The sequence below is a fragment of the Pinus tabuliformis genome, chromosome 2_1 (assembly GCF_031772625.1).
Source record: "Pinus tabuliformis cultivar Carrire ecotype Pingquan chromosome 2_1, CPIR1, whole genome shotgun sequence".
Taxonomy (NCBI): domain Eukaryota; kingdom Viridiplantae; phylum Streptophyta; class Pinopsida; order Pinales; family Pinaceae; genus Pinus; species Pinus tabuliformis.
This window is the reverse complement of record NC_142299.1, coordinates 545,382,534-545,396,474: the sequence shown is the minus strand read 5'-3', so window position 1 is coordinate 545,396,474 and position 13,941 is coordinate 545,382,534. Positions and strand designations below refer to the sequence as shown.

General features: G+C 40.2%; 1 protein-coding gene across 1 annotated transcript; it reads right to left on the bottom strand.

The window, feature by feature from the left end:
- Positions 1–1,460: 1,460 nt before the first annotated feature.
- On the bottom strand, positions 1,461–2,399 carry LOC149201459 (uncharacterized). Its single transcript, XM_089401281.1, has one exon. It carries the CDS (start codon positions 2,397–2,399, stop codon positions 1,461–1,463), a length of 939 nt encoding a protein of 312 aa, XP_089257407.1.
- Positions 2,400–13,941: the final 11,542 nt, after the last annotated feature.

The following is a 13,941-nucleotide window of genomic DNA, read 5'->3' as shown; positions in this document are numbered from 1 at the left end:
GGAAAGAAGGTTCTCCAAGTTGACTTGATGACGTCCTTGAGTGGGGGGTGAGTGAGCCAGAACTCTTCAAAGTGGAAAGGCCGTTTGGTGGTGTTGCCTGGTCTTTGCCATTGGAGGGAGATGGGCCAGTGATTTGAGCCTGAATGACGGAGAATTGCTGCCGCTATATCCCCTCCCAAATGAACCGAGTTGTCAGATATGAGGAATATGTCTAGCTTGGAAGTGATTTGATGCTTCCCGGCTCTACAGTTGCTCCATGTATGCGTGCCATTACAAAATTGCAGGTCGATTAGAGAATTGTTTTGGATGAAATCTTTGAAGTGGACATTTTCCTGTTCCATCCTGGTTCTCTCTCCTTGCTTTTCCTCCAGCTTGGTAATCATATTGAAGTCCCCTCCAATGATCTAGAGAGGATGCCTTCTGTTAAGGCTCAGAGCTTCTATAGTGTTAAGTAAAACTGTTTTATTCCCTGCTTCCTGTGGGAAGTAAACATTTGTAAGGTGGCCATGAATGTTAGTGCCTGTAAGTGAAAGGTGGCCTGGATAATGTGGTGAGAAGCATGAAAATTAGAGAGAGTTAGCGCTTGCGAATTCCACGCAATGGCTAGCCCACCCGATGCTCCCTCAACATCCACTGCGACTGATTGGCATCCTGGACAAGCTCTAGAAAGGATGCATCCTAGAGTACTACTATTACACTTTGTTTCTTGAAGAAAGCATATTTGCGGCTTCTCCATATTTATCATGTTTTTTATTATTCGTAGTTTCCCTGGGCTATTGAACCCCCTTATATTCCATGAAGTAAGCTTCATGATTCACTATTGATGGAGGGTTTGTAGTACTTCTTCAATTTTGCATACCTGCCTGAATCCACCAGGATTTTCCCTACTTCAATTGTTCCTTGAAGATCCGTTCTTCTCCCCATCTTTTTGAAATCTTTTGGAGGGAGGCCACCATCACAATAACTACTTGGCTGGATGCCTAGTTGTTTCTGCTGATAAGCCTTCGAGAGCACAACTTCCAGTTTGTTGAGTTGAAGCACTGGGATTTTATCATAGTCCTTCTTTTTGCATGTTAGTTCAAGCTCATGAATGTCCAATCCTTCCATATCGATATTTTCTGGATCTTCATCCATCTGTTGCATCTGACTATTTTCTGTTGTAGTTGATTCTAAGCTCAGGGGTTGGTTTGGAGTGCCATCTACTTCCGTATCATTTACTTTTCCATCAAGTCCTTTTTGGCTCTCCTTGGGGTTTGCATTGTCATCCTTAGGGAAGTGTGTAGCTGGGGAAGAACTAGGGGGGGAGAGAAAACAGAGGAGGAGATTGGTATGGAACTATGCTTTGAGTTCAAGGGTTGCTCTTCTGAGGCTTGAGACAGAATTTCAAAACTATTACTCGTGGAGGGGATAGAAGCAGTGTCTTGCTAGGGTTTTTTCCCGGTGGCAGGTTTTTTGTGCGCTCACTTGCGGCTGGGAACTTTGGTAAAGCCATCTTGGGCCGGCAATTCAGAGGGGTCGGAGGCATTGGCTTTGGCATTCAGCAGACAATCCCTAAAGTGATGCATGTGAGCATGACATTTACGGCAGCGAAGAGGTACATGTTCATAATCCAAGGGTTGAATCCATTCATAATCATCATGGGAGAGACTGACCGAGTTTGGCAGGGCTTTGTCTAGGTGCATGAAGACACAAATGCGGGCATAGGATGTGTATCTTCGAAGCTTCGTCTCTTCCGCTGCTTTTATGTATTCCCCCAACCCATTTCCAATGTCTTTGAGTAGCCCTTCATCCCAGTATTCCTCTGGAAGTGAATACATTCTGATCCACACTGGAGCCCAGGTGAGGTCTTCCTTGTCCGGGTTAAATCTTGCTACCCAATCCCTTAGATACAATCCTGCTGAGTTAAAAAAGTATGGTCCCTCGTCCATGATTCTGAACTTGTCTTCTAAGCACAAAAAGATCACAGTAAAGAACCCCTTCGGTCCTAGCTGCAATGTGATATGGCCCTTGGGTTTCCACTTAGCAGTGATCCAGCCATACAGGGCTTTTTCTGTCAGCCAGAAACCTATAAATTTCCCGATGAGTGCATGATCCGTCATATATTGGATTCGTTCGTTGATCTTCTGACTGGGCAGTTCTATCTTGGGTCTTTCAGCTGCTATTGGTTTGCAGGTTTTCGAGGTGACTTTGGTCATTTCCTCTGGCTTGTCTTTTCCTTCTGGTGTTTCACTTCTCTTGTCTGACTGACTGGCCGATGCATTGGACTTATTCTGCTGCGGTATCTCACTATTATTCGTTTCTTCGTGGATCGACCCGAAGATTAAAGATCCCGTGTGCCCTGGCGGCACAATATTGGACAAGGGGGAGGGCTTCGAGGCCCTCCCCTGGGGGGGATCCATGTGCGCTGTTGTAAAGCCCGTGGTACTCTGTCGAAACTAGGAGGTCAGACCCTCAGTGGATGCAGAGTCGAGCCTGACTGCGCTGTCTCAAAAAGTCGCCAGAACCGTAGTTGCAGAGCTCTTGAGACCCGATCGTTCAAAAATTATCAAATCAGGATGGTGTAATTATCAATAATATATAATTAATAATTAAAAACATACTTGTCCTACATTATTGGAGGTGGAATAAGTCTGAAGTTTGTGCATTTGTTCAAATTGAGAAGTGATATGAACCAAAGGTTTAGGGAGTGAGGACCCAAGATAACATTCTGAGAAGAGGCCCATTTGTTCAAATTGAGAAGTGATATGAGCAAAGGTTCAGGGGGTCAAGACCCAAGATAACATTATGAGAAAATGCCTCATTTGCAATGGTATGCATTAACCGATATGCATTGGGAAAATTCTCATCATTTTACTCTTTATTGGGAAAATTCTCATCATTTTACTCTTTTTCTGCACCCGTGAACAATGTTATTGATGATACTAGAAGCCCCAAAGGTACATGCACATGTTCACCCAAATGTAAATGTTAATTTTGACCTGGATCTTACATATTTTACATGGTTATATTTCTACGTAATTTTATTTAAAAGTGAGTATATTAGCATTTCTTCAAATTGAGAAGTGATATGAACCAAAGGTTTAGGGAGTCAGGACCCAAGATAACATTATGAGAAGAGGCATCATTTGCAATGGTATGCATTGACTGATATGTGTTGGGAAAATTCTCATCATTTTACTCTTTTTCTGCACCCATGAACAATGTTATTGATGATACTAGAAGCCCCAAAGGTACATGTACATGTTCACCCAAATGTAAATACAATGTTATTGATGATACTAAAAGCCCCAAAGGTACATGTACATGTTCACCCAAAGGTACATGTACATGTTCACCCAAACGTAAATGTTAATTCCGACCCAAATCTTACATATTTTACATGGTTATATTTCTACGTAATTTTATTTAAAAGTGAGTATATTAGTTAGGGTTATAAATTATATAAACTTATTTCTAATATAATTTTTAAGCTATCTAATTTATTTATGTTATTCTAAACATATTTTGAATATTTAATATAATTGTGGTTTTTTTGGGATTATATTTTTATTAGAATGTCCATAGAAATTTATTAGAATTCTAAATTTGTATAATACAAATATTTAAATATATTTCGATATATTGAATGTATTTAATATATTTAAATATTAAAAATGTATAATTTCATTAAATATTATATAACTAAAATTTAAATTGAAAAACTAAATCATGATTTAATTAAATTATATTTTTCTTATTTTTATTAAATTATTTATACCAACATGATAATATTACAATTAACCCAAAAAATTATATAACAATAATTAATTTATAATTTTGGACTATAATGTAGAATTATTTTTTATTTACTTATTCTTATTTTTGTGAAGGAAAGTCTTCTATTTAATATTTTTTAGATTTGGAATTATAGTGAATGTAGTTGTTTGCCGGAATTTATCATTTGATCTCTAAGTTAAAAATTTCTAAAATTAATTTGAAAGTCAAAACCAAAATCAGTCTATCAATAAATTTTATATATTGAATGTATTTAATATATTTAAATATTAAAAATGTATAATTTCATTAAATATTATATAACTAAAATTTAAACTGACAAACTAAATCATGATTTAATTAGATTATATTTTTCTTATTTTTATTAAATTATATATACCAACATGATAGTATTACAATTAACCCAAAAAATTATATAACAATAATTAATTTATAATTTTGGACTATAATGTAGAATTATTTTTTATTTACTTATTCTTATTTTTGTGAAGGATAGTCTTCTATTTAATATTTTTTAGATTTGGAATTATAGTGAATGTAGTTGTTTTCGGGAATTTATCATTTGATCTCTAATCTAAAATTAATTTCAAAGTCAAAACCAAAATCAGTCTACCAATAAATTACATTCATATAATTGTTTGATCTCTAAGTTTAAAATTTCTAAAATTAATTTCAAAGTCAAAACCAAAACCAGTCTACCAATAAATTACATTCATATGATCATTTGATCTCTAACTTAAAAATTTCTATAATTAATTTGAAAGTCAAAACCACGTCTATCAATAAATTACATTCATATGATCATTTCATCTCTAAGTTAAAAAAAAAAAAATAGTAAATATAAAGTCAAGTCTCCTATTACTATAAATGTAATATATGGTATTTAAATATATTGTTATAACATTTAAGTGTCATGAGTAGGTATATAAGAAAGCTAATTCAATAATAACGACATTACTTTAGTGTTAACAAATTGATTTTAGGAAAAGTTTGCACTAGAGAGATTTGATATAAATCCGTAGTTAAAAGATGAATCTAGGATGGTGTAATTATCAATAATATATAATTAATAACTAAAAACATACTTGACCTACATTATTGGAGGTGGAATAAGTCTGAAGTTTATGCATTTGTTCAATCTGAGAAGTGATATGAACCAAGGGTCATGGAGTCAGGACCCAAGATAACATTATGAGAAGAGGCCCATTTGTTCAAATTGAGAAGTGATATGAATAAAGGTTTAGGGAGTCAAGACCCAAGATAACATTATGAGAAGAGGCCTCATTTGCAATGGTATGCATTGACCGAGATGCATTGACTATAATGTAAAATTATTTTTTATTTACTTATTCTTATTTTTGTGAAGGATAGTCTTCTATTTAATATTTTTTAGATTTGGAATTATAGTGAATGTAGTTGTTTGCCAGAATTTATCATTTGATCTCTAAGTTAAAAATTTCTAAAATTAATTTAAAAGTCAAAACCAAAATTAGTCTATCAATAAATTACATTCATATGATAATTTCATCTCTAAGTTAAAAAAAAATCATAAATATAAAGTCAAGTCTCCTATTACTATAAATGTAATATGTGGTATTTAAATATATTGTTACAACATTTAAGTGTCATGAGTAAGTATATAAAAAAGCTAATTCAATAATAACGACATTATTTTAGTGTTAACAATTTGATTTTAGGAAAAGTTTGCACTTGAGAGATTTGATATAGATCCGTAGTTAAAAGATGGATCTAGGATGGTGTAATTATCAATAATATATAATTAATAATTAAAAAAATACTTGACCTACATTGTTGGAGGTGGAATAAGTCTGAAGTTTATGCATTTGTTCAAATTGAGAAGTGATATGAACCAAAGGTTCAAGGAGTTAGGACCCAAGATAACATTATGAGAAGAGGCCCATTTGTTCAAATTGAGAAGTGATATGAACAACATTATGAGAAGAGGCCCATTTGTTCAAATTAAGAAGTGATATGAACAAAGGTTCAGGGAGCCAAGACCCAAAATAACATTATGGGAAGAGGCCTCTTTTGCATGGGAAGAGGCCTCTTTTGCAATGGTATGCGTTGACCAAGATGTATAGGGAAAATTCTCATCATTTAGTGAGATGAGTTGACTATAATGTAAAATTATTTTTTATTTACTTATTCTTATTTTTGTGAAGGATAGTCTTCTATTTAATATTTTTTAGATTTAGAATTATAGTGAATGCAGTTGTTTGCCTGAATTTATCATTTCATTTCTAAGTTAAAAAAAAAAACCATAAATATAAAGTCAAGTCTCCTATTACTATAAATGTAATATGTGGTATTTAAATATATTGTTACAACATTTAAGTGTCATGAGTAAGTATATAAAAAAGCTAATTCAATAATAACGACATTATTTTAGTGTTAACAATTTTATTTTAGGAAAAGATTGCACTTGAGAGATTTGATATAGATCCGTAGTTAAAAGATGGATCTAGGATGGTGTAATTTTTTTTTTCTAAATAAGACTATTCTACTATTCACATTAAAAGTGTAAAATTACAACATAACGAGCAAAATGAACCAGCTGGGCAGAAAGGAAGTCCGCATGAAACAGCAAGTGTCCAGAGCACAGATGTTGGACAAGACCAAGTTTTGCAGTCCCGCGCAGGGGATCCAGAGGAACACAAACAACAGAAACAAAGGATTGACCTCGACACAATAGCAGATACAAAAAATTGATAGTTTTGACAAAAAAGACCTCGCTACTGGGCCGCATGATCTGTTAAGAAGCTGCAAAGCTTGATTAGACTTCCAGAATCTCCTCCACGATCCTGCACCATCCACCGTTAGTCAGGTCCTGGGCTTGGGCCTCCTCATTCTCGTTCGAAACCGGAGGCACAGGTGCCATCATTGTGTCATTGACGATGCTGGCCGGCGGTTCCATGTCTCACGAGGAGCCTGCAATTGGCATCGGAGCTGTTCCTTGGTCCTCCCGAAGAACACTGGATTTGCCCTCTTCTTGGGCTTCCTCTAGAAAGAGCACTAAAACATGGGCAATGATTTGAGGACGGTTAAGGGAACAGTGGAAAGTAAAGATTGTTGAGCCGAAGGAGGGCGAGGACGAGGAACCTGCGGAGCTGGGTTCAAGAAATTGGCTGGGCCTCAGAATGCTCCCTCTTCCACTGCAAGAGCGTGGGTGCTGACTCGAGGTAGCATCACTGGAAGAAGGGCGTGAAAGAGCACCCTGAGCGGTGCCTCTGCGGCTGAGCATTCTTTGGCGGAGCCGAGGCATGACTGCTAAGACAACACCGTAATGGATTACAGAATAGACCACCAGAGAGGTATATCTCAGTCCAAACACATAGGCAGTGGGAGACGGAGAAGTAGAGCAAGAGCCCAACCAACACGGATGCTTCGAGCTAGCTGAGCCCGAGCCCATACAACACAACACAAGGAACAACAGAGTATACCCATGGCGGATTCTCGTTAATAAGCATTTTCCCCTGCTTCAAGACCCTCCCGCCATAACTATGGCATTCATGGGAGCCAAGAGCCATACCAGCCTGCACATGCGGAGATGAACGACATATTAATGTTACCTGCAAACATTCCCTTACACCCTGTTAAACCCACCTGCATGTGATCCTCCCTCCACATGGCTTCAGGTCCGCTGTACAAGGCTGGCAGGTGGCATCTCTACTCCGCCCACTCCAGTCCCATCACATTGAAGGCAACCTTAGACACCCGCATCTGGGGGCAGCATCTCTTTGGACCAGAAGTTTGCATACCTGTACTTGATCATGGTTTGATATTATGTCTAGAGTTCCTGTGAGTAGAGTATGTTCATTTTCCACACCCACATTGGCTAGGAGGTCAACGACCTTGTTGCCTTCCCTCTTAACATGATTGAAGATTATGGCCCTGTTGTTGAGAAGCGCTTGTTCTATGGCCTCCAATCTAGCCTCGAGTCTCCAACTAGTGGCTATTTTCCTCGCATGAGATCCATTTAGGAGCTGCTTGGCCATGTTGATAAGGATCATGGAATCACCTTCGACCTCCAGGGGATGGAAGTTGTGTTTCCATGAGAGGAGGAGACCTTGCCATAGACCCTCCAATTCAGCCGAGTTATTGGTGTCCCATCCAATGTTTCCAAAGTAAACCAGTAGAGGCAGGCCTGTGTGATTTCTGAAAATTCCACCGAAACCTGCTTTTCCAGGGTTGCCCTTTGAAGCTCCATCAAAGTTGAGCTTGAAGGTGTGCTTCGGAGGAGCTGTCCAGGAATCCTTTTTTGTGTTGATGCTTTTTGAGGGGGCTTTAATGTAGGTTTCCTGAGGGAGTTGCATATTCTAGTTCGCCCAGATGGCTTTCTCATTATCGAGAGATGGAAGGTCCTCCTGAGTCCAGGAGCGAAGCATCAAAGTCTCTTTGAGATTCATACAGAATTTGCTCCAGATGATTTCTAATGGAGAACTTTGATCTTTAAATATGCACTTGTTCCTTTCTTTCCAAACACCCCAGATGAGTAGCCCGGGAATCATCCTCCATAAATGGTTAAGGATTTCACTTTTGTAGGGATTCTTTTTCCAATGATGTAAGGAATTGGTGATGTCCTCCATCACTCTGCATCTTCTTTGACACCTGAAGCTCGCCTTCTCCCATAAATGATTGGCCAGGGTGCATGAGTCCAGAAGGTGCTGGAGAGTTTCCTCCTGGGATTTATAGTTGACACAGATAGAAGGACCATGGAAGTTTCTTCGCCTCAGCCTATCCCAGGTAAGAATTTTCTGATGCCCGACCAGCTAGAGGAAAAGGGAGACTTTGGGCCAGATACCTGAACCCCATATTTTGCCCCAAATGGGATCGGGGGGCGAAGGGTCTGTACATATAATTTTGTAGGCCTCTGAGGTGGAAAAGGTACTTTTAGGCCTGTAACCCCATCATAAAATGTCCCTGCCTTTAGAGTATCTTATACATCGTTTTTGGAGCTCCTTTTCCAGATCCTTCATCAAAGGGTGATCCGCATTCCTGATTAACCCGTCACCTTGCTTCCATTGTCTGTATCCTTGCACTGTCTCCTGAGTCCAATGCTGCCAAATCTTTTTCTGTTGCTGTTCCTCCCCGAGGTGGCTTGGAAGCGGCTGGAGAATGTTATTGAGCTTTGGAAATTGGTTCTAGGCATCTGTCCAGAATCAAGTTGTTCTACCATTTCTTACTTCCCAAAAGCTATGTTGCTGAATCAACAAGAAGTGTTGCTTGGTAGCATTCCAAATGAGTGAACCTTTTGCATTGGGAGTGAATCTTATAAGCTCCTTCTGAGGTCTATGATTGGCATATTTGGCTATCCATATGGCGGCCCACGCCTTGTCAGGGGAAGAGAGCCACTGCCACCAGATTTTGGCGCACATGATAGCATTGTTGTGATTGGGATCCCTCAGGCCAATGCCACCTGTTTCTTTAGGCATACAGGTTGTGGTCCATTTTACCAGGGCCCATTTGCGGTTAGTGGATGTATTTCCCCAGAGGAAGTTACGTTGTAGATCCCTTATTCTTTTAATTACCCACTTAGGCGCTGCAAGGATAGAGAATAAATAGAGTGGCATTGCCTGAAGCACAACTTTTATAAGCACCACGCGACTTGCAATGTTTAACGTTCTGTGCTTCCATAGATTGAGATGGGATTCCAACTTCTCGATGAGGATGCGCCAAGAGGAATGCTTGATGGCCGAATCAATGAGGGGGGCTCCAAGATATTTGGAAGGGAGAGTATCTATGGGAAAGCCCAATATCTGAGCTATAGCATGCTGCACGACAAGGGGAGTATGGAAGAAAAAGATCTGTGATTTGGCTTTATTGATGCTGGTACATGAAGCCTCGGAGAAGTCATCAAGCAGGGATTTGAAGAGGGAGGCTTCCTGGACTGACGGGTAACCAAATGGCATGTTATCATCAACAAACTGTTGATGAGTTATAGTTGGGGAGTGGTGAATGGAGAGACCTTTAAGTTGCTGGGTGAGGAGGGCTTGTTTGATGTGGCGACCCAGGCCTTCATCCATTAACACAAAGAGGAAGGGGGAGAGAGGGTCGCCCTGCCGAATTCCTCTAGAGGGACTAAACGGACGGGAGGGGATGTCGTTCACAAGAATGGAGAAGAAGGATGAGGAGATAAGACTCATAATCCAACGTACCCACATAGGAGAGAATCCGAAAGCATTTAACATTTTTTAATGTATGTCCAACTAAGCTTATCAAAGGCTTTTGAAAGATCAAGCTTAAGTATCATATCTGCCTGTTTGGAGTGCTTGAGGGAGTGAATAATTTCATGCGTGAGGATTATTCCATCTAGTACCTGTCTCCCTTCCACATAACCGGATTCTTCAGGTGAGATGAGCAGGGGCAGAAGTGGCTTTAACCTGTTGGCGATGACTTTAGAGATTACTTTGTAAATAATGTTGCAAAGAGATATTGGGCGGAATTTATCTGGTGTGTTGGATTTCTCCTCCTTTGGAATGAGCGCAATGAAAGTTGAGTTGAGAGAGGGTAACAGCTAGTGAAGAGCTCTTGATTCCTCCACTACTTGCCACACCTCAACTTTTATCAGCTCCCAGAAATTGTGGAAGAAGGTGGTAGTGAAGCCATCTGGGCCAGGGGCTTTGCCCTCCTTGAGTTGTTTCATAGCTACATCCACCTCCTGGGGCAGGATTGGGTGTAGAAGAAGCTCATTATGTTCCTCAGTGATAATTTTTGGTTCATTTTGGGTGATTTTTTCTATAGCAGGTCGTCTATCTGCGAGGGTATCTTGATGAACTTGCCTGAAATGCCTTAGAAATTCCTCCTCGATTTCAGCATGCTTTTCTACTCTTACCCCTCCTTGCTTCTGTATGAATGAGATATTGTTGTGCATTCTTCTTTGGACAGTGGTTCGATGGAATAATTTAGTGTTCCTTTCCCCCTCTTTCAACCATCTAATCCTGGATTTTTGCTTCCATAGTATCTCCTCCTACTTTCTCCTCTCCTCCAGTTCCAAGGTCCATTCTGTGTGACCCCCTATGATTATTTGTTGCTGGAGATCTATCATTTCCTTGTTTAGCTCTTGTTGTGCCTTGAAGATATTTCCAAATGTCTCTTGATTCCAGCGTTTTATTTGGGATTTTAGATACTTGAGTTTCTGTTGGAACTGAAACATTTTAGATCCCTTTGGCGGAAAGAAGGTTCTCCAAGTTGACTTGATGACGTCCTTGAGTGGGGGGTGAGTGAGCCAGAACTCTTCAAAGTGGAAAGGCCGTTTGGTGGTGTTGCCTGGTCTTTGCCATTGGAGGGAGATGGGCCAGTGATTTGAGCCTGAATGACGGAGAATTGCTGCTGCTATATCCCCTCCCAAATGAACCGAGTTGTCAGATATGAGGAATATGTCTAGCTTGGAAGTGATTTGATGCTTCCCGGCTCTACAGTTGCTCCATGTATGTGTGCCATTACAAAATTGCAGGTCGATTAGAGAATTGTTTTGGATGAAATCTTTGAAGTGGACATTTTCCTGTTCCATCCTGGTTCTCTCTCCTTGCTTTTCCTCCAGCTTGGTAATCATATTGAAGTCCCCTCCAATGATCTAGAGAGGATGCCTTCTGTTAAGGCTCAGAGCTTCTATAGTGTTAAGTAAAACTGTTTTATTCCCTGCTTCCTGTGGGAAGTAAACATTTGTAAGGTGGCCATGAATGTTAGTGCCTGTAATGTGAAAGGTGGCCTGGATAATGTGGTGAGAAGCATGAAAATCAGAGAGAGTTAGCGCTTGCGAATTCCACGCAATGGCTAGCCCACCCGATGCTCCCTCAACATCCACTGCGACTGATTGGCATCCTGGACAAGCTCTAGAAAGGATGCATCCTAGAGTACTACTATTACACTTTGTTTCTTGAAGAAAGCATATTTGCGGCTTCTCCATATTTATCATGTTTTTTATTATTCGTAGTTTCCCTGGGCTATTGAACCCCCTTATATTCCATGAAGTAAGCTTCATGATTCACTATTGATGGAGGGTTTGTAGTACTTCTTCAATTTTGCATACCTGCCTGAATCCACCAGGATTTTCCCTACTTCAATTGTTCCTTGAAGATCCGTTCTTCTCCCCATCTTTTTGAAATCTTTTGGAGGGAGGCCACCATCACAATAACTACTTGGCTGGATGCCTAGTTGTTTCTGCTGATAAGCCTTCGAGAGCACAACTTCCAGTTTGTTGAGTTGAAGCACTGGGATTTTATCATAGTCCTTCTTTTTGCATGTTAGTTCAAGCTCATGAATGTCCAATCCTTCCATATCGATATTTTCTGGATCTTCATCCATCTGTTGCATCTGACTATTTTCTGTTGTAGTTGATTCTAAGCTCAGGGGTTGGTTTGGAGTGCCATCTACTTCCGTATCATTTACTTTTCCATCAAGTCCTTTTTGGCTCTCCTTGGGGTTTGCATTGTCATCCTTAGGGAAGTGTGTAGCTGGGGAAGAACTAGGGGGTGAGAGAAAACAGAGGAGGAGATTGGTATGGAACTATGCTTTGAGTTCAAGGGTTGCTCTTCTGAGGCTTGAGACAGAATTTCAAAACTATTACTCGTGGAGGGGATAGAAGCAGTGTCTTGCTAGGGTTTTTTCCCGGTGGCAGGTTTTTTGTGCGCTCACTTGCGGCTGGGAACTTTGGTAAAGCCATCTTGGGCCGGCAATTCAGAGGGGTCGGAGGCATTGGCTTTGGCATTCAGCAGACAATCCCTAAAGTGATGCATGTGAGCATGACATTTACGGCAGCGAAGAGGTACATGTTCATAATCCAAGGGTTGAATCCATTCATAATCATCATGGGAGAGACTGACCGAGTTTGGCAGGGCTTTGTCTAGGTGCATGAAGACACAAATGCGGGCCTAGGATGTGTATCTTCGAAGCTTCGTCTCTTCCGCTGCATTTATGTATTCCCCCAACCCATTTCCAATGTCTTTGAGTAGCCCTTCATCCCAGTATTCCTCTGGAAGTGAATACATTCTAATCCACACTGGAGCCCAGGTGAGGTCTTCCTTGTCCGGGTTAAATCTTGCTACCCAATCCCTTAGATACAATCCCGCTGAGTTAAAAAAGTATGGTCCCTCGTCCATGATTCTGAACTTGTCTTCTAAGCACAAAAAGATCACAGTAAAGAACCCCTTCGGTCCTAGCTGCAATGTGATATGGTCCTTGGGTTTCCACTTAGTAGTGATCCAGCCATACAAGGCTTTTTCTGTCAGCCAGAAACCTATAAATTTCCCGATGAGTGCATGATCCGTCATATATTGGATTTGTTCGTTGATCTTCTGACTGGGCAGTTATATCTTGGGTCTTTCAGCTACTATTAGTTTGCAGGTTTTCGAGGTGACTTTGGTCATTTCCTCTGGCTTGTCTTTTCCTTCTAGTGTTTCACTTCTCTTGTCTGACTGATTGGCCGGTGCATTGGACTTATTCTGCTGCGGTATCTCACTATTATTCGTTTCTTCGTGGATCGACCCGAAGATTAAAGATCCCGTGTGCCCTGGCGGCACAATATTGGACAAGGGGGAGGGCTTCGAGGCCCTCCCCTGGGGGGGATCCATGTGCGCTGTTGTAAAGCCCGTGGTACTCTGTCGAAACTAGGAGGTCAGACCCTCAGTGGATGCAGAGTCGAGCCTGACTGCGCTGTCTCAAAAAGTCGCCAGAACCGTAGTTGCAGAGCTCTTGAGACCCGATCGTTCAAAAATTATCAAATCAGGATGGTGTAATTATCAATAATATATAATTAATAATTAAAAACATACTTGTCCTACATTATTGGAGGTGGAATAAGTCTGAAGTTTGTGCATTTGTTCAAATTGAGAAGTGATATGAACCAAAGGTTTAGGGAGTGAGGACCCAAGATAACATTCTGAGAAGAGGCCCATTTGTTCAAATTGAGAAGTGATATGAGCAAAGGTTCAGGGGGTCAAGACCCAAGATAACATTATGAGAAAATGCCTCATTTGCAATGGTATGCATTAACCGATATGCATTGGGAAAATTCTCATCATTTTACTCTTTATTGGGAAAATTCTCATAATTTTACTCTTTTTCTGCACCCGTGAACAATGTTATTGATGATACTAGAAGCCCCAAAGGTACATGCACATGTTCACCCAAATGTAAATGTTAATTTTG

Bases quoted from the DNA above. Each gene is read 5' to 3' on its own strand.
- LOC149201459 (XM_089401281.1), bottom strand. From the start codon at position 2,399: ATGGATCCCCCCCAGGGGAGGGCCTCGAAGCCCTCCCCCTTGTCCAAT.